Source organism: Pygocentrus nattereri, chromosome 25 (assembly GCF_015220715.1).
Source record: "Pygocentrus nattereri isolate fPygNat1 chromosome 25, fPygNat1.pri, whole genome shotgun sequence".
Taxonomy (NCBI): Eukaryota; Metazoa; Chordata; class Actinopteri; order Characiformes; family Serrasalmidae; genus Pygocentrus; species Pygocentrus nattereri.
In genome coordinates, this window is record NC_051235.1 from 20,283,597 (window position 1) to 20,310,425 (window position 26,829).

The 26,829-nt window shown below is 39.0% G+C and overlaps 1 protein-coding gene across 1 annotated transcript; it reads right to left on the reverse strand.

Annotated features, from left to right (window-relative positions):
- Positions 1-626: 626 nt before the first annotated feature.
- On the reverse strand, positions 627-26,418 carry slc17a6b (solute carrier family 17 member 6b). Its single transcript, XM_017703527.2, has 12 exons — positions 25,581-26,418; positions 22,904-23,159; positions 21,888-22,006; positions 20,331-20,445; positions 18,777-18,864; positions 18,254-18,340; positions 16,618-16,760; positions 12,568-12,717; positions 10,895-11,027; positions 7,669-7,779; positions 5,542-5,669; positions 627-4,186 (listed from the first exon to the last, which is right to left on the reverse strand). Exons 1-12 carry the CDS (start codon positions 25,664-25,666, stop codon positions 3,845-3,847), a joined length of 1,758 nt encoding a protein of 585 aa, XP_017559016.1. The 5' UTR covers positions 25,667-26,418; the 3' UTR covers positions 627-3,844.
- Between the last annotated feature and the right edge of the window lie 411 nt (positions 26,419-26,829).

The following is a 26,829-nucleotide window of genomic DNA, read 5'->3' on the forward strand; positions in this document are numbered from 1 at the left end:
AGCAGTGTTCCAACATCTAAAGCAAAGGGGGGGACAAAATCTACAAAGTTTTGGACACACAGTGTAGATAGATACTTTGCAAAAATGACTTGATTAAAAAAAAGCCATTAAGTATGTAAGTCATTATTTTTCAGTATCAAGTAAAATACAGAAAATATAAATTCAACAGACGGCTACACGGGTGCCTCACAAGTGAACATCCATTTTTGTCAGCATTTATGCATCTATCCTTTGCTTATTTATAACGGTTTCCTTTATTTTCAGCAGAAAACTTCAAAGTTGAGTCTTAGAAGTAGTTTGCATTTTCTAAGTAAACTTAGGGATGTTACGGTCTGGACTCTAGAGTGGTCAGTCCATTAATCTAAGAACACCTGCAGCTTCTTTGTACGTATGAATTCCAGTTTTGGAAAACTTATCTTTTTCTACTTATTTTCCTTTGATTTTTGTCTTCTTCAAGCAAGTGGATTATCTTATATAGACTGGTCTCAGACAAATCTCCTAAAATTAAACAATACTTGCTGTTTTGACTGGAAATTTAATAAATAAAGGCTAGTATCTGACCACAGTACAGACAGACAAATAGATAGAAAATGAAAATCAATGAAAATTAGAAGCAGACACTGGTATAAAATTTTGTCAATGTTTTATATAAAAAGGATATATAGAGCATTTCATTTTGACATCAACAAACCTCTCCATTTACAGGTAACACAGCAAAAGAATCACGCTTTTTAACTTTACTCTGAGGCACAAAACAGGAATATGGTACCTTAAAGTCATGGCTAATAACTGTCATTTTTGTGCATGTTTGAATACCTTTACAAATAACCCTTTGCGCCACTGAATATTGCAACAGTAGTGAGAGTGCAAGAACAGACTATGGGGGGAGAGGGAGAGGAAAGGGGAGGTTTCAAGCCACTGACAGAACACAGACCAGAAACATGAGGGAAGTCAAAAAAGGGGGCTTTTTGAAGGGGAGGGGGGAATAAAATATGTCTCACAACAACATACTCTCAAAAAAAGCAACCACTGGCAACCATACAGGACAACTACAGAGGTGCGGCCACCCGCAGAAGCAAGAACTGTGATGAGAGCTTCACACAGGAACTGGGTGCAGGTGGCACTTTAGAATCATTCTCTTCTGGTGAGTGGGCCCAGTACAAACGCTCTTTACATCAAAGAGATTTGCACTGGACTCTTGCTAAATCTATTTATATATATTTTTATACATATTTTTAACAAGAAGTCTATATTTGATCTTCTTCTTCTTTTTTTTATTGTCATCACAAAAACACAACGTGAACCAAAAGTTACTACAGTTAAATGTGCTTATGTGTTACATACATATATATTTTTTTGTTTGTATTGGTTGAACTGACGGCTGTTACCATGGATTTATTGCTTTGTACATTGAATATGGTCGGCGCCTGCTGTGGCTGTAGGAGCCCTTAAAGCAGGTAGCTCAGTGTTTTCCTCACAGGACCCCCCCCCCACCCCCACGCCGGACCCTGCTAAGACCCAACTCTACACATTACCTTTGGTTAACTGTGCAAAGAAACTGATACAATAGTAACTAAAGGGGGATATTGAAACAATCCTATCTCAAAACAAAAGCTCTGATCCATGCATAATTAACATTCATGGACGTCAAGATGGCATGGTGTTAACTTCTGAAAACAGAAGGAACTGAAGAACTGGGTCTTTTTGACACCCTGTGCTTTTTTTTATTTCTCTTTTTGGTTTACTCCTTTTCTCCCAGTGTTAGTCATTGCCAATTCCCATCCACTATCTAGAGGTGTTTTTTTAATATGATTATTGTGTTATTCTTCATATCATCTTCCACCCCACAAGCTCAGTTCCAGTTCATAAGATAGATCTTAAGAGTGTTCTGGATCTGACCAGACAGGCTATGTTCACATTACTTGTTTGCGTGGCACAAATCAGAGCTGTGTGGACAGACAAATTTGATCTTCTCAAATCAGGCCTAGTCAGATTTCAATTCACTTTTGTGCTTTTAATCCACTGCGCATGCACCATCATTCAGTGTTAACACGGCAACAGTGGCTAACATGAAGTGAGTGCCAGTGAACGCTGCCAAAGCAGTGCATCTGATCTTTCTCACCTCTGTCTTGCCTCAATAATGAAGCATAGTAAATATGACTACATGAGGGACATTTCAGGGCACAAGTTGGTTCACATTCATCATAGATGCAGGTCACTGACCTGCATGAATGCAAACCACCATGTTCCATCCAGAAAGATTAGATCTGAAGGTCAATTGGCCATGTGGTCTAGGACCACACATGAAAGTTACTCAGATCTGATTTGAAAATATCATCTTTTTGTGTCCAGCTCTGAAAACAATAGAATTATGCCACTTTAAGGTGGAATATGGTCAGATTGCTGGGATTCAAACCAGAGATCAAACACAATGTTATTAGCCAAATGTTCCACTTAAGCTACATTCATATTACCAAGTCGAAGTAGCACAGATCCACCTTAAAGTGATACAACTTTATCCAGCTTTATCCAACCATAAAGTGATCTTTTCAAATCAGATCTGAACCACTTTCATACATGGTCTTTGATCACATGGTCATTTGACCTTAAGGAGAACTCACATTGGAATTCATTCAATGTTCATGATGCAGACCTAAAAAAGACCTAATCTAAAGTTATTGTCAGTAATCACTACAAAAGCAATGCATCTGACCCTTTTTAACCCCCATCTTGCTCTAATAAGAGCTGTCCAGAGCAAATTATCTTTACAATGAAGGCTTGTAGAGCAAGGCTGTTTGTTGTTCATTATGAATGTGGTTTATTCATGTGACATTATTGATTGATATGTGGCCATTCAAGTCATTTCAGGAGGCAGGTTAATTCACATTAATGACAGATCAGAGTCACTTACAAGAATGTGAGTTAGAAAGCAAATCTGAGCAAAAAATTTAACAATAAAACTTGTAATGTGAACATAGCCTAGAGCCTTTTTTGTCTATTTTCTGACTAGTTTATTTTTAGTTAATCTTATGTTTTCTTGATAAACCTCAATTTTATGCTGAAAATTTGAGCTTATGAGTTAGCTTGGATGCAGATCTTCCACTCTTAGCCCTAAAACCTTTCGATTCCATAGCTTTTACCTACAAAGCTAAAAATCATCTTCTATAGAAATATCATTGTGCTCCTAAATGTGATGTCAAAGACCCAAATCTTCTTAAGTCTCACAGAAACATTACATCTACGATGAATGAGTAACACATCATGGAATAGAAACAGACACATGTGCATTTACACAGAGCTCTCGCAGTGCAGTGCGAAAAGAAATGGAGAAAAATGTTGTCCTAGTTCAGGTTTACAGGGTTTTCTATGGCTGGTGTTAGCTCTATATGGATTTGTTATTTGAGCCTTCATGAGGCCATGGTAGTTCTGAACACCAGCAGCTAAACTTTTTGATAGAATGATGAGGTGAAAATATCCGCTTCACAATATTACACATGATTGCACTTGAAATAAATTCACTCTTGTTCTTTTTTTAACATAGACAATTTACATTTACAATCTGCCAATTTGATATGTATTACATCTCTCTGTAGTATTAGGTATTCTCTCTCTATATATATATTGTTTCATATTTATCTATTATAATTTCAATATAGCTTGAATTATTTTGAATTATTTTCCTTTGTGCAAACATGACAATGTGTTTTTTTTCTTTGTACAACTTTATAAGCAGTTTTGCACTCTTTTATTAGAACTCACAACCACTACAAAATAAGTCTACAGTGTTGATGTGTGCATGTGTTTGCAATCATGTATTTTGTGTTTGTTAATGTGTGCGTGTGGTCTATGAGTAATCCCCACCCTGCCTGTATCCGTACCCTCCCTCCTCCGCTCCCTCTTGTACATATTCTTCTCGTTTCTCCCATCCATCAGGCCATCCTCCGTTCATCTGTGTGGTGGCCCCATATGTCTTGGCTGGACCGCCCAAGGCCCCGTAGCTCTGGGTGATGTCCCCAGTCTCCTCAGCCAGCTCATCTTCATCTATGAAGCCACACTTCTCTTCACTGGTTAGCTCTGGGTCAGCCCATGGCTGTTTCTCTCCCGAAGCAAAGAGGCCGTAGAAGATTACGCCACCGTAATGCACCAGAGAGGCGATGAGGAACACATACTGCCATTCTTCTCTGGTCTGGAGGGAAGAGGATCATTGACAATGAATGTAGAAGCAAAGATTTTAGTAACTCATCAACAGGCTCAAATTTGACAAATTGTTCTTTGGATTGACAGCATAGAAGAACCACTTTTGGTTCTTAGAAGAATCTTTCAGTGGATGGTTCTGCAAGTATGTATGAGTATAAAGTAGCTTTTTGAACCTGAAGTGTCTACACCATTTTTAGGTTTTTCTAGAACTGTATGTCCCAGCCAGAAACCAACCATTAGGAATCTTTATTTTTAAGATTAAGTCCAAAGAAATGCCAAATCAATATACTAGTTTATATAATAATAAAGATTCACAGGTTTATCAGCATGAGTAGAAATTATGCAGATAAAGCACCAATAGACCACAAATGTCATGCAGTATTTTGGAGTTGCCATGTCCAAATATTAAACACGTGATCTGAGCTGGTTTTCACAAAAAAAAAATGTATGGCATTTTTCCAAAAAAAATTCAATTAAAAAATCTACATTCAAAAATCAAATTCAAAAATCAATTTTTTCTTATTTTTTCTTTTTTTCTACCAAATTTCACTGGATTTATTAAATGATATATTTGCTTAATGAAAAGTGAAAATACAAATATTGCTTCATGCAAGCCAACTTACAGCACATTGAATAGACTTTGCATAAAAATACATCTACTAAGCTTCAACACTATCATCTAACAATACCAGCAACTCCAACTGTAGGCTATTCTGCAACTTATGTGCCATATTTGACAAAGCTTGCTGATTTGTGTGGGATATTTTGGTGAGATTGCCAGTATTAGCCACGTTTCCCATCAAGAGAGCAATTATTCACATATTCTGTTGACTAGTATGATAATGTTACACTTTTTCACACAATCAACACAAATAGTTTGTTTAAATTTTCACCACATATAATTACACTGGATGATATTATTGATTTCAGAGTCCTTATCCTTAAATCTTTAATTGATATTGATATCAGTAAGCAAACACTTACAGTTCAACGTATATGCTCAAAATATATAGAATTCTGTTGCCTTATTGAGCTAATCACAAGCAGAATAAAATTTATTGCAGGGTCTTCTACAGCTGGAAGTTGTCCTTGCCATTCAACTCCGACATCACAAATTTTAATGAGGATGTAACGTCAAAATGATTAAACATTCAAAGACACAACAGCACCATCAGTGTCACAACAAAGAAACATCATGATCATGAATCTGCCACAATGCCATTCAGAACATAGAACAAATATGTGTTTATAGGTTTTTATGATGCAGTGTACTGCCTGTAAGTCACAGCAGTTCAAACAAATCATCACAGACGTTGGGTTGAAAATCAAAAGCTACATTCCTACCTTGTTTTTGGTCATAGCACCCACAATCAGAGGACACACCATGCCTGATAGGGTTCCCACTCCATTTGAGATGCCCATGAGAATACTGGCATAACGTGGAGCGATGTCCAAGTGATTGACATTGAAACCTAGAGAGAGGAGAGCCCAGGCATTTTCATTCAGCTCAGTCAACTGAAACACTCAAAATTGGAGCCATCAGAAATGTTTTGCCGATGTTCAAATTCAGGTTTTACAAAAAAAATGAATAAATAAATAAAAGTTTGTATGTGTTCTTGGCTTGGATGTATATTTCTACAAAAAGCCTTCAGCTGGTAGGCAGCTTTATATAATGTGGGGGTACCTTAAAGGGAAAATGTTACCATCCCTACCATCTGTCGCGAACATACATACACGCCTCCTACAGCAGTGCTGTAGTAGTCCCCAGAGCTATATCTTCTGGTTTAAAGTCTATGAGAACACGCTTTTGATAATGTGTCTTAAAGGTGGGAGGAACGAAGAAAGTAGATAGCAAATGTTACTGTGGGGAATCTTTTGCAGCCATATAACTGTAGGAATGGTCTTCAAATCATTATTACAATGGACAGCAATGGAATTCATAACATAAATTAAGTGAATGACTGAAATGACTCATATGAAGAAGACATCAAGCTAAAAGGTAAAGTTTAGCAAGGTAGCTGGCTATCTAAATAGGTTCCTTTCTGTGGCTGAAAGGGTAAAAACCTGTCTTTGGTGTCCATTTATTTCTGAATAAAGAAATTATCACTCTTTTCTTTATCATTTTGTTCAACAACTGAGGTCAGAATTATACTAATGCTAACTTGGTTGTATATATTAGGCTAGAGAACAGTGGCAAGGCTAACATTCAGGAATGGTTGAGTACAGTGGGGATTCCCAGTGGTTGTATGATGCATTTATAATGCATGCTGGGTATTGTAGTGAGAGAACACTGAGAAAGAAAAAAATGAAAACTGATATTGAGGGTTTTATTTATAATGCTGTGATACAGCACATTGCATAATATAACAAATAATATATTAAACTACGATTTTAGGCCAGAATATCACTTTAAACTCTACTTTCTCATCAATTCCAAGGCTTGTTGGAGTCAATGAGAGCTCATCTATGGTTTCCTCCAAAGATCCATAAGTGGCACTTCTTAAATTTAAGAGCATGAAGAAAGAAGACAGCAAAAGTCACCTTGCTAAAAGAAAATAACTGGCTCATAATTGGGAAACAAATTCCTCTTTCTCCACATGGCAACAGAAATAACCTACAAGTTATAAAGACAGTTCATTTGATAAATCAATATCATAAATGTCAATTTATATAATTTCTCCAACTGACCGCAAAGAAACCGGACAGATACAGCATAAACAGCCACAGAACATTTGCAGCACATTTCTGTGCATATTGCATTTTGGCCCATTTACTCCAGGGTGTGGATTCTTCAGTATCTCTGACATTCTGCTGGAGAATAACACTAAAAATAGACTCGATGGCAGCCATCTTGTGGAACTGAGGAGCTCCCCCACCTCCCATTCTGTGGGTTGTGTCTGCCTGTGCAGGCAGTAAGGCAGCTCTCCGGGGAGAGTGAGGATGAATTATTTAACGAGAGCAGCAGAAACGCGCTCGTCTCCAGCTGCAGAGAGAGTGCTTTAGAACGCTGGGAGAAAACTGCAAAGAAACCAAGCCTTGGTGAAAACGAGCTGTAGGATTTCAGTCTTTTTGCAGAAATCTGAGCCTTTCTCTTTTATGTCATACCTCGGCCAACATCACCAAGGTGCTGTAAGATGCTTGCTCATTCTTAAAAAAAACAAAGAAGCCGAAAATGTCTGTTTGGTCTGATACTATAGAAGACCTACTTTTGGTCATTACATCCTAAGACCTATTACTCTGTAATAACATGGATTTCAGGCCTTTTTGCTCTGAAACTACCTACACTACAATGCAAACTATGAACGCAATAGTATTTTTTCTATGAATTATCAAAGTTTGTACCCACCTAGCAGGTCATGACCCTTTAAAGGAGTAACCACTTGTGCATCAGTTTCAGCATTATGTGTGGAAAATCATACTTTCGCTATATAGTACACATCACATAAATAGTGAACCTAAAAGTTGACTTACCTGATATTGCAAAGCCACTGAAGCCCACAGCTAGCACTAAGAATGAGATGGCCATTGCTTTACTGTGAGAGTATCCCACTATTAGCAGCAAAGTAGCCTCCATTCCAAAGCCTGCAATCAAGGGAAATATTACATTTTGTGAAGGTTATTTTTTATTAATTTTTTAATATATTTTCTCAGCTCTATGACATCAGTGGGAATCCTTAATATTCAACAAAGTAAACAATGTTAAAGTCTGTTTACATAGTCATATACAAATGACACGTTTTGTGTTTCTTTTAAGTGAAAATAAGTCAACACATCTCTTCTAGGAACAAATTTCAATGTGGCATTTTAAGAAAAGTTTAGTGCACAATAGCTATTATTGGAAAGATAAATACATAAAACATAACATGTTATAAAATGCATAATTTAACAAAGAGTACACCAACGTTTGCATAAGATTGTATGTCGTGATTGGCCCCTCTCAGTCCCGTCCATGTGTTCTTGTTGTGTTTTGATCTTCCACGTGCATTTGTTGTGTTCATCTTCCCATTTAGGCCCCCTTGTTTTCAGACCCTGCCCCTGTTCCTACCTGTGTTTCAACCTGTGTCCTGTTATCCCTTGTTAGCCCTCTTGTATTTAAGCCCTGTGTTTACTCCTTGTGTTTGTTGGTCTTTGTGCCGTTTGTATGTTTCATTTGTTTGAAGTGTTTGGATTTCTGTATTCTGTGTTTATTTGCGTTATGTCTGTTCCCCGCTCTATCTGTGTTGGATACTCCCTGGACCTAGACTGTCTCAACCTATAGGGCTTATAAGCATAGGTTTGAGCCCGCATGCTCATCCTGTCAGTCAATTGTCACAAAACACGGTTATTTGTCATATTTTGATGAAGCTGATATGCAGGTTTTAAAAATATGTTTGTTATATCTAGACTGTTTGTGGGAAAATGGTAGCTAAAGCCACTCATATGATGATTGCGACGGATTTATCACAAAGCACAAAGAAAATGTCAGAAAGAATTGCAATAACAACCTTTGAAATGTAAAAATCAAACATATGGCTCTACATCTGACTGACCAGTATGCAGAGATGGGGGGGGTTGGGAGTATCGAAGTAGCACACTACATTTTGTAGTTAGCTACAAATATTAGTAGCTAGTAGCCGTAGCGCCTACCAATTTTTGTGTAGCTATAGCGAAAATTTTCACTACAATTTCGCTACAGGCTTCAGTCAATCTGGGAAAAATGAACCACACTGTCAGTCACTGGGCTGGTGGCAACTGTGCAATCCTGACTGAACCACAGACAGCTAGAGCAAACGGGCACACACTCACTCCATGCACTGATCACCTCTTACTGGCTTAACTCAGGGGTCACAACCGAAATCTTAAGAAGAGCTGTTTTGTTCTTTCAGCAGTAATGAAACCACCTTGGGAGGCACAACATTTTCTGTCTGCTGTACCATCTCTGTATGAGCTGATGTTTTAGTAACTTACAGGCTAAAAATATAAACCCAGACTTACTTTGCTCTGCTTTAACCTTTAGCTCAGTCGCTTTTCTCGCATCTCAGGAAACTTCTCTGCGAGTTTCTTGTAAAATGTCTCTCAACATTCAACTTTTTATGAGGATGAAGTCACTTCTCATTCTCCAGCTTCTCGTTCGAATTTTCCCATTCCACCTTAAATGATTGTACCAGATTGTACTGCTGCACCATTTAAGGTGGACCCGGAGAATTTGAATGAGACGCGGGAGAAAGAGAAGCTCACTTCATTTTAGTGAGATGCTTCATATTAAATGCATCAAGAAACTGTTAACTCCAAAAATCTAGTTCTGCTGTGGAGCTGCAGCAGCTCTGCAGCAGTGCAGAGATTATTCAAGCCTGATTCTCACCCCAAACAGAGTCAGAGTCGCTGATGAGGATTTTGAGGCTAAAGTGTTTCTGAAGTTTAATAAAGACTCTGAATGTGAATGTCTGTACATACACCAATCAGACAGAGCATTATGAGCACCTCCTTGTTTCTACGCTCATTTTTAAACACTGTGTCCACTCACTGTCCACTCTATTAGCTGCACCTGCGTTGTCAGTTCACCCTGCAGATGTAATGAGAGAGATGACATCTCTTGATGTACAGTATGAGCTAATCATCCTCTAGTCCTTCATCGGTGGTCACAAGACACTGCTGGCTGGATATTTTTGGTTGGTGGACTTTTCTCAGTCCAGCAGTGACACTGAGGTGTTTAAAAACTCCAGCAGCACTGCTGTGTATGATCCACTCAGACCAGCGCAACACACACTAACACACCACCACCACGTCAATGTTACTGCAGTGCTGAGAATGATCCACCACCCAAATATTACCTGCTCTGAGGGTCCATGGGGGTCCTGACAGCTGAAGAACAGGGTAATAGGGGCTTATAAAGTATGCAAAGAAAGAGATGACTACAGTCTGTAATTGTAGAACTACAAAGAGCACCTATATAGTAAGTAGAGCTGATAAAATGGATATTGAGCAAAGAAACAAGGAGGTGGTGCCTGATCAGTATATCTTGTTGAAATGTTTAAATTGGAGCAGTTTTATTTCAACAGTTGACAACACTTTGCACAAAATTCTCTGGTTTATATTGTGTTATTTCTGTTGACTTTTGTTAGGAAAAACCTGGAATGATTGATTTTGCCTTTAGTCTTAATTTTGGTTGGATATCACGCCTTTGGGTGTGTACGTTTGATTGTTGGTTACACTTTTTGGTGATCTTCTTGTACATTTGCAGCTTTTCAATCGTGTGTTTCTCTCTGGTACAGGATTAAATGCAGTGTCTTCTTCTCACCATCAGTTGGGCTTGTTGGGTGTGTTAGGTGGAGCTTCACAAACAAACATTCTGACAATCTGGCTTTGAAAGTAGCTAAAAAGTAGCGCACTACTTTTTTCAAAAAATAGCTAAAAAGTAGCCACTACTCTTTCTGGAAAAGTATCTGAATTGTAGCTAGCTACAAATTTTGAGAAAGTAGCTACAAAGCAGATAACTACTAATTTTTCAGTTGCTATCCCAACCCTGCCAGTATGTATATGAAGCCGAAGGAGTGTGGTTTGTGCTATAGGTTGGTGGTTCTGTCCTTTCTTCAATCAATAGCAAAGATCAATTCAGCACCAAGGACAGCTCAACCCACACAAACAGTCTGGATCTTACATTCAGATATTGAAGTGCTGTGACGTGTAATGGTATATCTTTGTAGTAAATGTCACCCACCTCCACAATTCATGATCTTCCTGACATTGGTGGTTGACATGAGGTTCTTACTGCGCAGGAAATCTGCTATTTGACCACCAATGGGCACAATGATGGTCATCACCAGATGAGGAAGGGCTGACAGCATGCCAACCTGAAGAGCGAAACATGTGGGTCACTAACATCCTACTGTAAACTGTTCTCCAGGACAAGAGGCACCATTTTAAACCAAGATTTTAAAGTCTAAAGTTAAAGGAATACTTCAATTTTTCAGTTTAATCTCTAGCTGCTCTATCTGCACCATAATGGTAACTATTGAGCAACTGCTCATTGGTTTCTATTATAATCAAGTTTTAAGGCAATGGGTTTTACTACATATGTGATAACATATCAAAAATGATTTTCTATAGTAATCAAATGTATGCTATAAATGCAGGAGATAAAGATTAGGTTGAAAAAGTCTGGTATATTCATTTATGCTTCAGTTTAGACAAATACTGAAGAATTCTGATATCTGGAATCTGATCTACTGTATTGGGCAAAAGTCAGAGACCACCCTTCATACATCTAATTTCCATTCAAGTTGACCATCAAGTATAAGCTTTTCATTTTTCACCATTGGGAAAAAGCAGAAAACATATGTTTAATATAAAATTACACAGATTCCACAGCAACTATAAATGATAAACCTTTTAGTACTTAGTGCGTCCACCTATTGTCTTCTATTCTTTTTGGAAGAATTGCTTTTAATTCCTTACAGAAATCTGCGAAAGATTTCTCTGAAAGGACAGTCTTTCTGCCTTCCACAGTCCAAGTAATTCCAAAGATGTTAAGGTCTGGACTCTGGGGTTGTCACTCTATTATTCTAAAAAAGTCTGTTTCCTTTTCTTAGTAAGGGCTTCTTCACAGTTACACATCCTTTCAGACTTTCAGTTTTGAATTGTCATCTCACAGTGGAAGGATGGACAGAAACACCTGTGGGTTTTTTCAGATCTGAAACAAGAGTAGAGCTTGATTTTCTATTCTCTCTCAAAGATGAAAGTAATGTTTACATGAAGGTAGTAGCTTTGTCTTTATATTTTAGTATTGTTTTTAATGTTTACTTATTTTCCTTTGAGTTTTTCCCTTCCTTGTAGAAGTGGATTATGTACATATAACGTCCATTTTAAGTGGTAATTCAATTAATAAAGGGTATCTCTGAGTGCTATATAGTATATACCAACAGAAAAATTACTATAAAATATATTTTTTTATCTGACCTGCCAAATAACAGAATGACTCATCTCTAAAATTCACTGGACACACTTTTTCTTCTTATGCTCTCTTTTGCACAAACAGCACAAGCTCAATTACAACATTAACTGAAAAGCATAATTCAAAGGCAATGTTTACTGTAACCACCACCAGTATATCAACATCAGATCAGTGCAATGTTATTGTAAGGAAAAGTAATTAAATGAGATGCAAATGCTGGCGTAGATGACAAAGAACTAATGAATAATTCATTGAACAAGCTGACACCTTTGGGGATGTTGAAGGTCACAGCATTGTTAAGTGATTTTGACTGAAAGCAGATGGACAAAACTGGACATTCAAACGAAGCTCAAAACAAATAAAAGCAAATCCAACTTGGGCAAAATCTTTGACTTCATCATTTAGCTTATATACAGCTGATAGAAGATAACCAGGCTTACCTTGCTGATCTCAAAGCCAAACACCTCCTCGAAGTATGCTGGCTGGCTGATGAGCAGCAGATAGAAGGTCCAGCTCCTGCAGAAGTTGGCTACAATGATTGCATAGACAGGCATGGAGGTGAAGAACTTTCTCCAGGGCGTCTTGAATTTCTGCAAGGCCCAGTGAAAAAAAGGATAAGCACTACCACTACCAACCAAAATGAGAATGACATTTAAGCAGGTATAATTACGTTGTGATGTTTGTTGTATAATAGACATCTTGCCCTCACTGCTAAAATTGAGAACTTTGTTGGGCTCTAGTCAATATTTATGTGCTGGCTCTCAACACCTGCTGCTCTCTGGGAGAAGGTGACATTTAAGTAAAAGCCAGATTTTAAATCACACCAGTATTAGCTTAGACAAAATGAGTACTGCATCTGAAAATTAGATACTTCCTTTGGCATGGTAATTCATACAGAAGGCCAAAGCACTAGAACCCAATGCTTTCTGACACAGGACACATTATGACTCATCAGTGGGGGTAATTCATTACTGTAAGGTCTTTTTTAAAGTTTATAAGCTTCCTTTTCACTCCACTATATTCCACAGTTTCTGTTGATATTTGTTACGGTGAAGTGGGAAACAGCTAGATGACTCCAAAAATCATATGATGCTACCACTGCTGGGAGGGTGAAGGTTAGCACATGCTTCCTCTGAGTCGTGTGCAACTCCACAACATAATTTCAAACTAGTTCTTAATGCAGCATTATTGGGTAGCTCAGCATGCGTAGAGGAGAAAGCTATCTGCCAACTCTGTTACTTCAGCTTAGAGACGTCTGTGCTGGCTAGTGTAGCACTGAGCGAGTGAGAAGAGAGAAGGCCATTCTACCCTCCCAGAGAGAACAAATCAAATTACGCTTTCTTTGATTCCCATGGATGGCTGTAGCATCACAAGGGTTCAACCTTGTGAGGGGTGGTCTTTGCACTACACAAAGGTAGGCAGCCTCCTAGAGCCCTCCTGAGCAAAGGGCCCCATACAAATTAGATTTGCTTAATGTGTTGATGCTAAACTATTCCACATCTATGAATACCTTTTAGCTGTGTTTGCAATTGAAGTGATTATATTCAGTGATTTCAATGCAGGACCACAACTGGTCTTTCTCATAATAGACTATTTCATGTTGTTATGTGATGACACAACTGCTTGAAGACACTGGCATGAAAAAGGCAATTAAGCAATAATCTACATGATGGAGAGGAGGTTCTTTGGTGTGGTTTTCTGGGTGCTGAGAGGGAAATCTAATAAGGTGACACAAGTGTAGCAAAGAAACCCAAAACGAGGGAGTAAAGCTATATTCCCAGTGCTAACTCTAGCACAGAGCACTGCACAGGCTCAGCAGACCATATATAATGCTAGCATTAATGTTAATATAAATAGCTCCAGTGTTGGGGTAGTTACTCAAAAAAGGAATTTATTATTCAAGTTACTAAGGAATCAAATTGTAATAGGATTATGTTACTGAATATTCTCATAAATAAGTAACCATCACTCATTTCTTTGTGTCTATTATACCAAATTATCTGGCTTATATTAGCAAATACTTTTGCTTGTTACAAGCATATTTCTTGAAACAAGCAAAATGGTCTGGCAATATAGTGAGATCAATAAGGAAGATAACCAAAACCTCCAGAGAAAAGTTAAAGAATTTTATTCTATGACAGTAATTAGAAATGATAAATTATAAACACTAGCTATTATGACTATTTTTAATCAAGAAAGAATTTTTTGTCTAATTTAAAATGTGCATCCAGGGAGTTTCATTCCTGCCTTTTTCCTAGAACCCCAGAATCATTCAATCTCCCCCTGGATCTCCCAATGATAGGCCAACATCATATCCTGATGATACTTGTCCAACATATATATAAGATAGCAAGTGAGGTTTAGCTGTACAGCTACAATTTAAGCATTAAAAGTAGAAAAGTTAGCCTGTTTGTCTGCAGACAGGTTTCCTTCATAGATATGACTACTCATAAAAATAGTTTAACATACTAATTACAGTAAGTCACAGTTTGTCACATGTTTACTTATGACCCCTGGGGTATCCCACCATTTTTTCACAATTTCTGCATAAAGACTAGGAAAAAAATGTACTGGTTATAATTTTCTTTTCAGTAGTGGGGATGGGAACCAGGGGCCATAATGTCTTCGGCATAAATGTAACAGTTTTATTTGCCAATTAAAACAACATGTACTGCTAATAGTAAATCTGAAGAAAAAAAAAAGTTTACACTGGGGACTAATTTGCCTCACAACACCCTACACGTACAGTATGTCTCCACCCTGCATGTATTTTAAAAATACATTTAGGCCAAAATCTTATCTCAAAACTACCATAAAACAATGTTATAGACATCAGGTTGAGTGTTTAGAATAGCTTTCTGTGAGCTTTAAGAGGCATTAATGCTTCAGGGACGTCTGGTTCCTATCACCACCTTTATGAACAGTCATTGATAGATTTATAAGAATGGCCCATTTCACACCAAACCACTCTGAAAGACATTTATCTTAACTGAGTTTCATTTATTCAAAAAACTGGTGGAAATCCCTTTAACTTAAGCAAAACAGACGTAGAAGATCTGCACTTTTACCTTAGCAAGATGTAACCAAGGATCTCTCTGTTTTTATTCATCACTAGCCTAAACGCTCATAAATTGCATCATGGTTTAACTTGAGCCAGCAGACCAAGAAAAGACTTAAGCTTTGACTACACAACAGACAAGGAATGAGTTTAAATGTTGTGATGCACAACGCCTTATCCTGTCTGAGATGCATCGGAAGCATTCTTTTCCTTTAGCTAAGCAGAACTCAAAGCCCCTGAGGATTACTGTAAGAGTGAAGAAGATTTGCTCATTACAGTAATTAAGGCATGAGTGAAGGCTGAATGTAAGAGAGAGATATAGGAGAGAGAACTCTCAGGGGAACAGAAATCAAAACAAGAGGACTGGAAGATTTGCTTCCTCCTCCTCATCAAAGAGATCGATTTGGAACTTTTAAGACAAAAATCTCTCTGACTCTGTGTCGCTCACAAACTTTTATTGGCTTGGAATCAAAATCAACTGCTCCCGGCCTGGAAAAGAATGCTATGCACCAACCTGCCGAAGTATGTAACAATCTTTAGATCATGAGGTCATCTTTTTTAAACTAGTCTCATAAAACAAAACAGCTTAAGTAGAATTCAGCCCCCAAAGTAGAGCTGGGTGATATGAAGAAATGCTATTAATGTTTTTATAATGCTATATACTGTGATTGTGACATGTACAAATTGCAATATGTTACAATGAGAGATGTTCACAGACCAACTTGAAATTGTTGGTTTGTCTGTAGCTTGTTTGACAAATATATTAGCTAGTAAGGATAATGTAACTGAGGTTTAAGTCAGTTTAAAAAGAATGTGGTTTGTGTTACTTAAAGAATTTCAGCCAGATTAGCTGACAACTTAAAAATTAGCTCTTGCAAGGTCCGTTAAGGGCAAGTCTGAGTTGAGTCACAAGTCAGTTAAGGGCAAGTCTGAGTTGAGTCGTAAGTCAGTTAAGGGCAAGTCTGAGTTGAGTCGTGAGTTATTTAAGGGAGAGTCTGAGTTGAGTCACAAGTCAGTCGAGGGTGAGTCTGAGTCCAGCTATGACGCAGTTGATTGCGAGTCTGATTTAAGCCACAAGTCAGTCGAGGGTGAATCTGAATCGCAGGTCTGAGCTGGAGATCAGTTAAGGGCAAGCCCATATTGAGTCTTGAATCATTTAAGGGCAAGTCTGAGTTGGGTCATGAGTCAGTTAACATGTGGCTTGAGTGCGACTCATGGTAAAATACTTTGTAATTTGTAATTGAAGCCTCATTTGCATGCAACATCTTTCTGCAATAACAATATTGACTAATATCAAAATTATGATTACCAAGCAATATATTGTGTATACTGTGTTATCCAGGGTTTCCTGCAAATAAATCCCTCTGTTCTCACTCAAATTTGTTTATCTGGATGACTGATTTGATTGCTTGTGCATTGCAGTGTCCCTGACCTCTGCAGGGCCCAGCAGCTTGGCGCTCTCTCCTATGCTCTCCTCAATGTAGCAGCGTTCTTCATCAGTGATGGTAGGATGTTCTGCTGGACTCTCATAAGACACCAAGATCCAGAACATGTACCAAACAATGCCCACACTCCCTGAAGTTAGAGAGAGAAAGAGAGACAGGAAAAGAGAGTGAAGTCCTACTGTATATACTTATATGACTTTAAGCGAATTAAAAGATCATTAGTGTCTCAGTGAGCCTGTATGACTGGCACATCTAGTGTCAGCACAGAGGACAGACTCATGGAAACAGTAGAGGAAAAATCGATAGAGTGTTAGATACCAAATCCATACTACTGTTGCTGCTCTGCTGCACGCACTGGGACTGGACATGATGAAGACGCAATGACCATTTAGGCCAAATTGATAATGCTCCATGCATGCAAGTATAAGAATACAGACAATACACATTTTAAAGGGGCACTCTGGCAAGAATCGAAAAGTAACCATTGCTACATCTGTTGCGAATACAGCTCCGCTTGGAAACCCCCCTTCTGATGATGCGTCTTGAAGGTTTAAGGAACTTTTAAAAAACTACAAGGCCTTTGGGGCTGTGTTTTTGATGTTTTCTTGTCCCACTTCCCAACCTAATGCAGAAGGAAGCCAGACAGCTAGAGCTACTGAATATTACATGTGTACTTCTTTGCCTCCATGTTAGCAGTAGGGATTTCTAGGAATTCCCAATGGTTGTATGACAGATTTGCATAATGATAGCTGGGAATTGTAGTGAGATGCTGAAAATGTGATATAAACACAAAAATATTTTTTAAAAAACTATAAAATCATGAATTCCGTCAAACCGATGAATGGGATGCAATGCTGTGCTACAGAGTGCTGCATAACAGGACAAATAACATGTTAACAATAGTTTTGGGCTGAAATGCCCTCTTCAAAGGTATTATTCACTTATGAAACAACTTACTTAACTTACTCAATAACTACACTCTTGAAACCATTTTTGTTACTATATAGAACCAATACTATTCTTTAAAGAACCATATTCAGCAGGTTCTCCAACTTGGAGAAGAATCATTCAAATGCACTTTTGAGTTGTCATGGTTATATAGCCGATGCTTTTACTAAAGAATACTTCAGAAGAACCTTATTATTTATTGAGTACATTATGAATTTTTCAGTAAACTATGAAACTACAACATAAGATATGACTCTGGGTTCATCATGTTTAAGCTGTTGATGCAGAAGCTTAAGCAAAACAGACAAAAAGACATCTTCAACATAAAATGATGGTTAAGCTTTGACTCTTGTTCATATCTAAAGGGTAAAGAGTTGCTTGTTGGTGATTTCATAACCATCTTTAAATGTTGAAGTTTATCAGAATATCAGGCAGGCCATAAACAAACCATTAAGGATTCACAAACTTTTCTGTTATGAGGGAAAGCTTTGCGGGTTGGTACTTTAGTTTTCAATACTTCAACTTTACTAATGCGCAGCTATTGGATATTTCATTGTTATTCTCTATTCACATATTGTGCTTGTTTTTTAACTGCAGAAAGTGAAGACTTCATTAGGATGTTTGTGCGGAGAGGGTATGAGGTTAATATGGTAATTATGAGATGATGAAACTCACCATAGACATAAAACACAGAGGACCAGCCAGTGTACTGCACCAAAATTCCAGCCAGAGGCATGGCAATGACAGCCCCAGCATAGGAGCCTACAGGAAGAAGATTGGCAATCAGAGGTTCAAAGAGAGAATAAAGATCAAAACAGACTCTTATTTACAATGTCGAGGAGCTGGATTTATACCAAGGCAGGTCACACTGATAAGTAGTTACAACACATAAATAAATACGGCAACAGTGACCTGTTGTTTACCAAACACTTATACTGTTAAACTGAAAGATTTTTCTTCTTCTACATTTCCACAAAATATATTGAAAGCTACCTTAGGGAACTAAAGTAGTTCTTCTATGACTTTTATGACTGTTAAGAACCCTTTTTAGCACATTTACTTCAAGCGAATATTGGATAGAGCAGTTTTAAAGGGCTTTAGAGCCACACTTTTATTATTTAGTTGCAAAATGATATAATATGTGTAAGAATTCAATAGTAAATAGTATAGAATGATGTCTGGATTAGTCTATACTTACCACAGAAAGAAGTGGTGGCCAAGCGACTCCTCTCCAGAGGTGGAGCCCATTTACTCCAGATTCCATGGCATGCTGGGTAGGTCACTCCCTGTAATTTAAAAACATTATGACCACAAACAGAAAGCTATCTATCAGTTTTAAAGTTCATTGCTCATTAGACAACCATAAATCTTTAGATGGTTAAGAAATACTCTACAACTAATTGCTTCCAGTTGAAATCGAACAGAATCCAGACCATCAAAAGAGATTCCGTTGTTTGCAATGTCTCCAGTCCTGGTCCTGGAGAGCTACCTTCCTGCAGAACCTAGTTCCAACCGTAGTTTACCACACCTGTTCCAGCTCATCCACATCTTCCCAATCTGTGATTGGCTGGATCAGATGTGAATTAACCCCTTAAAATTGCAGCCTTATTGCATACTAAAGCGTATTATTCAGTAACTACCATGATTTCAATGCAAACTGATTGAGCTATTCTTAAGTTATAAAAGTGCATAACACTTTAGGCCCCCCAGTGGGCCCTGCTCATGGTAGGCGGTGCAGTATATTGGATACAGGTTGGATCTAAAATCTGCAGCTCTCCAGGAGCAGTATTTGAGACCACTGCCATGAACTAATTGGATGAAAAAGACCAATTTACAACCTCTAACTGGCCGAAGTGACTTATGAACAAAGGGGATTCTTAATGGAACATAAGGATTAGGCAAGACTTCATTAGATTTCAGAGTTGGAGAATTAAGAGAATCCTCTATGTTATGATTCCACTACCCTCATACTGTAACCTGTTCATGCACAATGCATCACAGTAAAAATGTTTTTTTTTTTTTTTTTTAAGGTCACAGTCTTTTTTAAGGTCAGTCTCAGGCATGGAGCACTCCAGCAGATTCAATTAAGTCTAAAAGCTATGAAAATACAGCTCCAGATCAATACAGGTGACTCAAAAGTGTCTGAAGGTTATGTCAGATTATCATGGTTTCTGATCCTTCACACAAAAGCCTTCTCCCAGCAGCATGTTACTCTAAGCTGAAGCAGAAATGACGCTCCTGTGTGCACAATTGTAACATTCCTGCTGAATGTAATCTATTTGGCCATTCGTGCACTGAGGGGATGTTTCAGGCTTAATGTATGCATCTTCAGATGCTAGTTCAATAGGTAGTCCAGTCTTCTGACTGTATCTTTGCATTTATGTCCTGCTTACATGGAGCTCCAGTCACTGTTTCAGCAAAACAGAAATTGTGCCTGTAGTTGCATGTAGTCACAGTTTGAGGCAGAGCGATATTTCTAATACTTACATTTATTTTTGAGAATCAATTCTTTGAAAATATCGACACTAAACATTTTCTTTAAGCTTATGCAGATGCAGATCAAATATAGTAAAATATTACTGACTTTTGCTATAGAAATTACAAAGAAATTCCATTTCATGTGAATAAAAAGACCCCTACTGGTTTTCGAGTTAGGGTATTTGCTTTGTCTTTACATGGCATCGAATAGAAAGGAAAGCAACCCTAGCAGCCATTTTTCTGCTGAGAGACCCGAGGTAAAAAGGCGCGTTACCTCCACCAGCCCTTGTAATATCCTCACAAAGATGACGCAGCCGTAATGGACCCGGGCAGCTGAGGGGATGAACATGTTGAGGGTCGACGTCAGAACGATGGCCGCCCCAAAAACTCTGAATAACACAAATACATCCCACAGTCAGGCACTGCAGTGCAATACATGTTTTTTTGGTAAGCTATCCAGGCATTTAATCTCCTAAGACTCATTTTTTCTAGCTTTAGAAAGAAAAGATGGAAAATGTTCACACTTTATTTGGATGGTCCTCTAAAGATGATCTAGGTATTTACATTATTAACACACTCAGTTGATTATCATCAACATCGAGTATAGGGTTGGGTTTAGGGGTCGGTGCCTTGAGTTTAGGGTTAGGTTTAGGAATAGGGATAGATTTAATAGAATCTTTCAACTTCAAGTTTAGTTGCATTGAATAGTTATTCAGCATATATGTAGACTGAGCATCTACAAAGCATCTACAGTGGACCACCCAAATAATGTGCTACCAAAGAAATAATAAATCTGTTTATACACCTATTTCTTCACCTTCTCTGCGTTACACTATTTGAGAAAAATAGGCTGTGGCGTGCTGCATGGCCAGATTACAGGATTTCAAAATAAGGGAATGAGGGTTTGTTGCTTGCTTGCCACATTTTGGAAGCAGCTGGCACGCTCGCGTTGAAATTTTTGGGATAACTGAATGAAAGAAACATGAGATGTGAGGGTTGGAGCTCGGATGGCGGGAGGCGCTTTAATGCAGCGCTCTGCCTCCAGCTCGATCTATAAAAGCTAGATGGCCAGCATGAAGCGAAGTGTGAGATCGTCTCGCGCAGCGCGGATGAGCGTCAGTAATATTTGTAATTTCTCAGCCGGTGGGACTATAACCTCCCTCCCGTCCTCCATGTGTAGCATAAGGAGCACGAGACGGGCCTTTAACCTCCCACCGCCACTACCAACCCCACCCCCCCATCCCCAGACTGGCTTCCCCACGGGAGCTCATTAACAGGTGGCTGAAGCCCAAAGCGCAGACACAGCCAGGACCACTGCCGTGCGCTCTCCCTTCTCCATCGCCTTCCTCCTTCAGTCGGAACTGAACAATAGAGGCTGGAGCTGCAGTGTGTAAGCTAAGCGCCGACTGAAGACATACAAAATATAATGACGACGTAAAAATATATGTATGTATGTATGTATGTATGTATATATATATATATATATATATATATATGTATATATTGTATGTATGTATATATATATATATATATATTGTATGTATATATATATATATATATATATATATATATATATATATATATAGTATGTATATGTATATATATATATATATATATTGTATGTATATTTATATATATATATATATATATATATATATATATATATATATTTATTTTAATTTATCAAGGTTATATAACGACTGTGGTTATGGATACATTCATCATCCATTCATCATCGAACACAGTCCACTCACTATTATTAGTCCTTATATACAATTAATATGCAATTCAAAACGCATCACTGCAAGACCGCAGAATAAGCGCTGTGTACCTGTTGGCCGCTAGTCTGGACGATATGTAGCCCCCCGGGATTTGAGTGACGATGTAACCCCAGAAAAAAGAGCCGTGGATCATCCCCACTGTCTCAGGGTCCCAGTTAAACTTAGCTTTCTGTAAGAGAACACAGCACAGCTCACACTCTGAACACACACAGCTGTATGTGCGGCATGAAAGACACTCTAAAGATCAGGGGTTCCTTAGAAAAGGCAACGATTCTACATGGAACCATGAACACTCAAAGAATCATTGCATGCTTAAATGTTTTTTTTTTTTTGGTGAAATGGTTCTTCAGACTAACTGTGAATGTGCTGTATTTGTTTCTCTACGGAACTTTGACGGACCTTTTAGAAAATGGGTCTATAGCACCAAAAAGAGTTCTATTTTATACAAGGTTGGTGCTACATAGAACCCTTTCAATTCGCGTACAATGCATTCTGCATCAATCTGAAGAAGCATTTCACCATGTAAGGTAGCCTTGGTTCTTTGATGGCTCCAAATAGAACCATTGTCTTTACTGAGAAACCTTTTAAAAACATATTTTTTAAGAGTGAGGGCAAATAGGGAAAAACGTACAGTGATGACGTATTTTATGCTTAGGCGACCATTTATTTGTATTTCATTTATTCATTCGATCACGTGCATGTAACATTTCTTACAGGCTGTAAAATTGAGTTACCAGCCCACAAGCTTTAACTAGATGTTTTGTGATTTTTTTTCCATCTCAGAAACACAAACGGTCTTTGCGGTTCGTTTTTCCTCTCAAACCCAGAGCATTCAGAACGAAATATGCGCACCCAGTGGTGCATTTCGTTTCAACGCTTCTATATTGTGTGAGATTAAATGTGTAGATGTGTGAGAGCTCAGCTACCGAAAGGGTGGGTGTGAGTGGGGGGTTGGGTGGGGAGGGGGGGGGTGGCATAACGAAGGGAAACACCTTCTTGACGTAACCACCCCCCTATAAGAATTCCAGACATGCACCCAGGCGGACACCGCGGCTCGCGCGCGCACCTCCTTGATGATGATCTTGCCGTTCTGGTGGATCGTGCTGTTGTTGACCATGCTGACGATGGCCACGCCCAGGTTGCAGCGGATGCCGAAGGAGATGCAGAAGCCCAGGCCGCTCATGATGGCGATGATGTAGCGGCGCGGGAGCCCGAAGCACGTGCAGTCGCACAGAGGCGCCTTCCGCTCCCTGCTCGGGGCAGGACGACCATCCTCGGTCAGCTCGATGCTCTCCCCGGGCTTCTGACGCCTCTCCAGCACCCTGAATACATAAATATGGAAATCCTCGGCTGAATAATCATAAAATAATCAGTACAGAACGAACTCAACAAGAATAAAATGAGGGATTTTTTACATGTTTGATGAACATTAAATACAAACTACTAATAATTTGCTAAAGAGTAAATACTAAATCTACTAAATAGTATGAACTAGAATCTCTATTATCATTAATAAACAGGGTTTTTTTAGGATTATGGTTTTATTGGCATTTACTTAGATAATGAACAGGCTGAACGCACCACGAGCTCCTTCTGGGTTTTTCGTTGTTTTATTCATTTTTATTAGTAGTATTATTTATTTCTTTGAAAAATAAAGGGGCAAAAAAATATAACCAACACTGCATGTAAGATGCATCAGAACAGTTAATAGCAGAGAGCTGTATTTTTGACAGGTATTCGGAGTGAAGGCACTATGAGCACCTCTTTCTTTCTTTCTTTCTTTCTTTATTTATTTATTTATTTATTTATTCATTCATTCATTCATTCATTCATTTAACAATTATTTTGCAAAGGACAAGGAAATATTGGCTACAGAAGAGACAATAAAACACCAAGATATGATAAATAATGCAAGTAGACTACATTAAAACAGTTAAGTATGGACTGCATGATATGATGATTATTATCATCATCATCATCATCATCATTATTATTATTATTATTATTATTATTATTGTTATTATTATTATTATTATTATTATTATTATTATTATTATTATTATTATTATTATTATCATTATTATTATTATGGGTGTCGTTATTGTTATTTCATACAGGGTTATTCTTTTTGCTGTGCTCTATTTCTGGCCCGTGCATCTTCTTTAGGCCACTAACCGTTGTAAACTGCTGGATTCCGTTGATGTAAACTGTCCGCAGCGTTAAGACAGCGTGTCCCTGTGTTTGCAGTGATGTTAGTGTTATTAGAAGCTGTGTGATGTGCAGTGCGAGTGTGTGCGAGGTGTACAGGCCTGATGCTCTTCAGCTCTACCGCATTGCAGCATTTCTCTCACCTTCACCCTCATCTGCATTCAAGCAGCTCGACGACCCGAATTTCCAGCAAAAAGCGCGAAGATTAGATTATCGGACGGCTGACTGTAAACGTGAGCGGGGGCTTGGTGTGTGAATGTATGAAGGTGTTAAACAGTCGCACAAGCAGCTTATGTGTGCAGACAAACGAGTCTGTGTGACAAAACTGTTTAATCAAAGAACATACAACGATTATGAAACGAAATTAGGATCTTTAGGCTCTTCTCGTCCACGTCGCATTGCATCCTGTTACATCTTCTTACTCTGGATGAATTATTAACAGAGAACAGTGATCCAGAGGAATGTTAGCGGTTTTCTGAACAGCTGGATCATCTCATGTTCGGCGAAATGTGCTTCTGCTCTTACTAGCAAGGGAATATATTCGAAGCAACCGTTCAGACTGAAAACGAAACAATCTGAATTTGTCTGAGACTCTGACTATTTGAGGGGGGACTGCTGAATCCTGGAGCAGTGAGCGGCGGAGCGGTGATGATCTCAGTAACTCAGTCGAAAGAAAAGAGCGCACGGCGCTGTCTGTTTCAGGATAACGGCAGAGTTGAGGGGAAACGAGGGAAATAAAACTGTAAAATCTGGAGCAGAGGTGAAGTGATGAGGAGAGACGCTCTCACATGACGGTGATATTTTTTAGTGTGAATTATTTAAAGGCCTCTCTCTCTCTCTCGAGGGGCTCCGAGGAGACGCCACTCAGGGGGGTTAGATTTTTTTTTCCATTTCTTCCGTCAAACCATTACAGCTCAATCAGCAGCGCAGTTCTCATGCTTTCTATGGATCTTCTTACAAAATCTAAAAGAAGATTGTTCTTCAATGGTTCTTTAGTAAAAACAGTGGTTCCATATGGAACCATGAACATTCAAAGAACCGTTTGCATGCTTAAATGGATCTTTGCACGGTGCTTCAGATTGATGGAGGATGTGTGGTAACGGTTCCTTTTGAAACTGGCTCTATAACACCAAAAAGGGCTCTTCTATACATACATACTTGCATGTGGTGTGTATCTATCTATCTATCTATCTATCTATCTATCTATCTATCTATCTATCTATATATATATATATATGCACAAACACACAACACACACATCGCTCACAGTTTAGTATATAGTATATGTATATAGTGTGGTGTGTGTGTGTGTGTGTGTGTGTGTGTGTGCGTGTGTGTAGAGGCGTCACTGTCTATGATCGTCTTTTTTCATTTTTAAACATGCTGCCACCCTCCTCCTTGTTTAAAGCTTATTACAGGATCAGCACTGAATAATACAGTAATAATACAGTAATAATACAGTAATAATACATATCTTCAAGATTCGCTTGCTGTTGTGTTTTCTTCCTGAAGCTGCATGCATTAGCTTGGCTTACTTGTACATGTGTCCCAGGGTCTTCCCCGCGAACTGCTTCAGACCCTCTTTGCTGGGAGTAAAACCGGCCTCCTTCGGAGTATCCATGTTCAAACGTAATAATCCCTCGGCGCGTTTGTTTTTTTGTTTGTTTTGTATTTTTATTTGATATTTTATTCTGTCGCTGTTACAGGAGCGGGCTGGTCAGACATACCGGACAGAGCGCGAGCGCATGCGAGATGAAGGCAGACAGATGAGCACAAAAACCGACGAGGGTCTTCAGAAACAGACGGAGCGCGCGGAAAAAAACCGCCTACAGATGAGAGAAATCAGAAGTGGTCTGGCCCTCTCCTCACACTGACACAGAACGCGCTCATCCTGCTCACTGCCAGAGTTCCCATCTCGGTGCTCAGCCAGCGAGGCTCACTGCAAACCCGAGAATGAAGGGAGAATAATGATAAGTTTGTAAAATGAAGAAAGTCTACACGTAGACCCTTAAAACAAGAGCTCTGCGACTAACAGAAGGAAAACGAAGGGGAGAAGTTGGCTTTTTGCTGGTCGTGATGCTTCTCTGAAAGCTTTTTCAGCACCAAGGTCAGCGACCAGCCTCGTGCTTCAGCGCAGCGGCGCGTGGTGCCGCTGCCCGCTAGGCGGACCCCCCCATTACTCGTCAATCTCGCAGACTGTCGGCTGGATGGGGAGGGGTCAGAGAGGGTGGGAGACACTCGCCAGCGGTTTGGGCTTCAGACATCGCCTGTTTGTATCAATGTGACATTAGAAAGAAAAAAAGACGCAAAGAAACTGAGTTAAGGCGCCCAGGACCTCTGATATCGCGCAATATCAGCAGCGGAGCGGCTCCGCTTTAGTTCTCATTGGTTGTTTTTATATAGTAAAGGCCACGCGAGCCTCCTGGGGGCGGTGCTATGGTAACCGAGCGAGATCGCGCTTCTGTGAAGGCATAAAAATGTATTAATAATTCAGCGTCTCTCTCTCTCTCTCTCTCTCTCTCTCTCTCTCTCCCTCTCTCTCTCTCTCTCTCTCTCTCTCTCCCTCTCTCTCTCTCCCTCTCTCTCTCTCTCTCTCTCTCTTCTGCTACTCTGAAACGGCACTACTGATTCCAGCGATACGCGAAGGCTAACATGTACTGGATGCTTCTATTACACTGTCAATATATCACATTCAAACGCTCGAAACAATGCATTAGGCCACTTTGTTTGGCAGGAGGCTTCAGCGTTAACCACAAAACGTGCGCACGCTGTGCCCTCACAGTC

Excerpts from the sequence above, each read along its gene's own strand:
- slc17a6b (XM_017703527.2), bottom strand. The coding sequence starts at position 25,666 with ATGGATACTCCGAAGGAGGCCGGTTTTACTCCCAGCAAAGAGGGTCTG. Across the intron at positions 18,865-20,330 it reads TATTACAAGGGCTGGTGGAG|GGAGTGACCTACCCAGCATG; the intron begins GTAACGCGCCTT and ends TTTAAATTACAG. Across the intron at positions 18,341-18,776 it reads GGCCACCACTTCTTTCTGTG|GCTCCTATGCTGGGGCTGTC; the intron begins GTAAGTATAGAC and ends TTCTTCCTGTAG.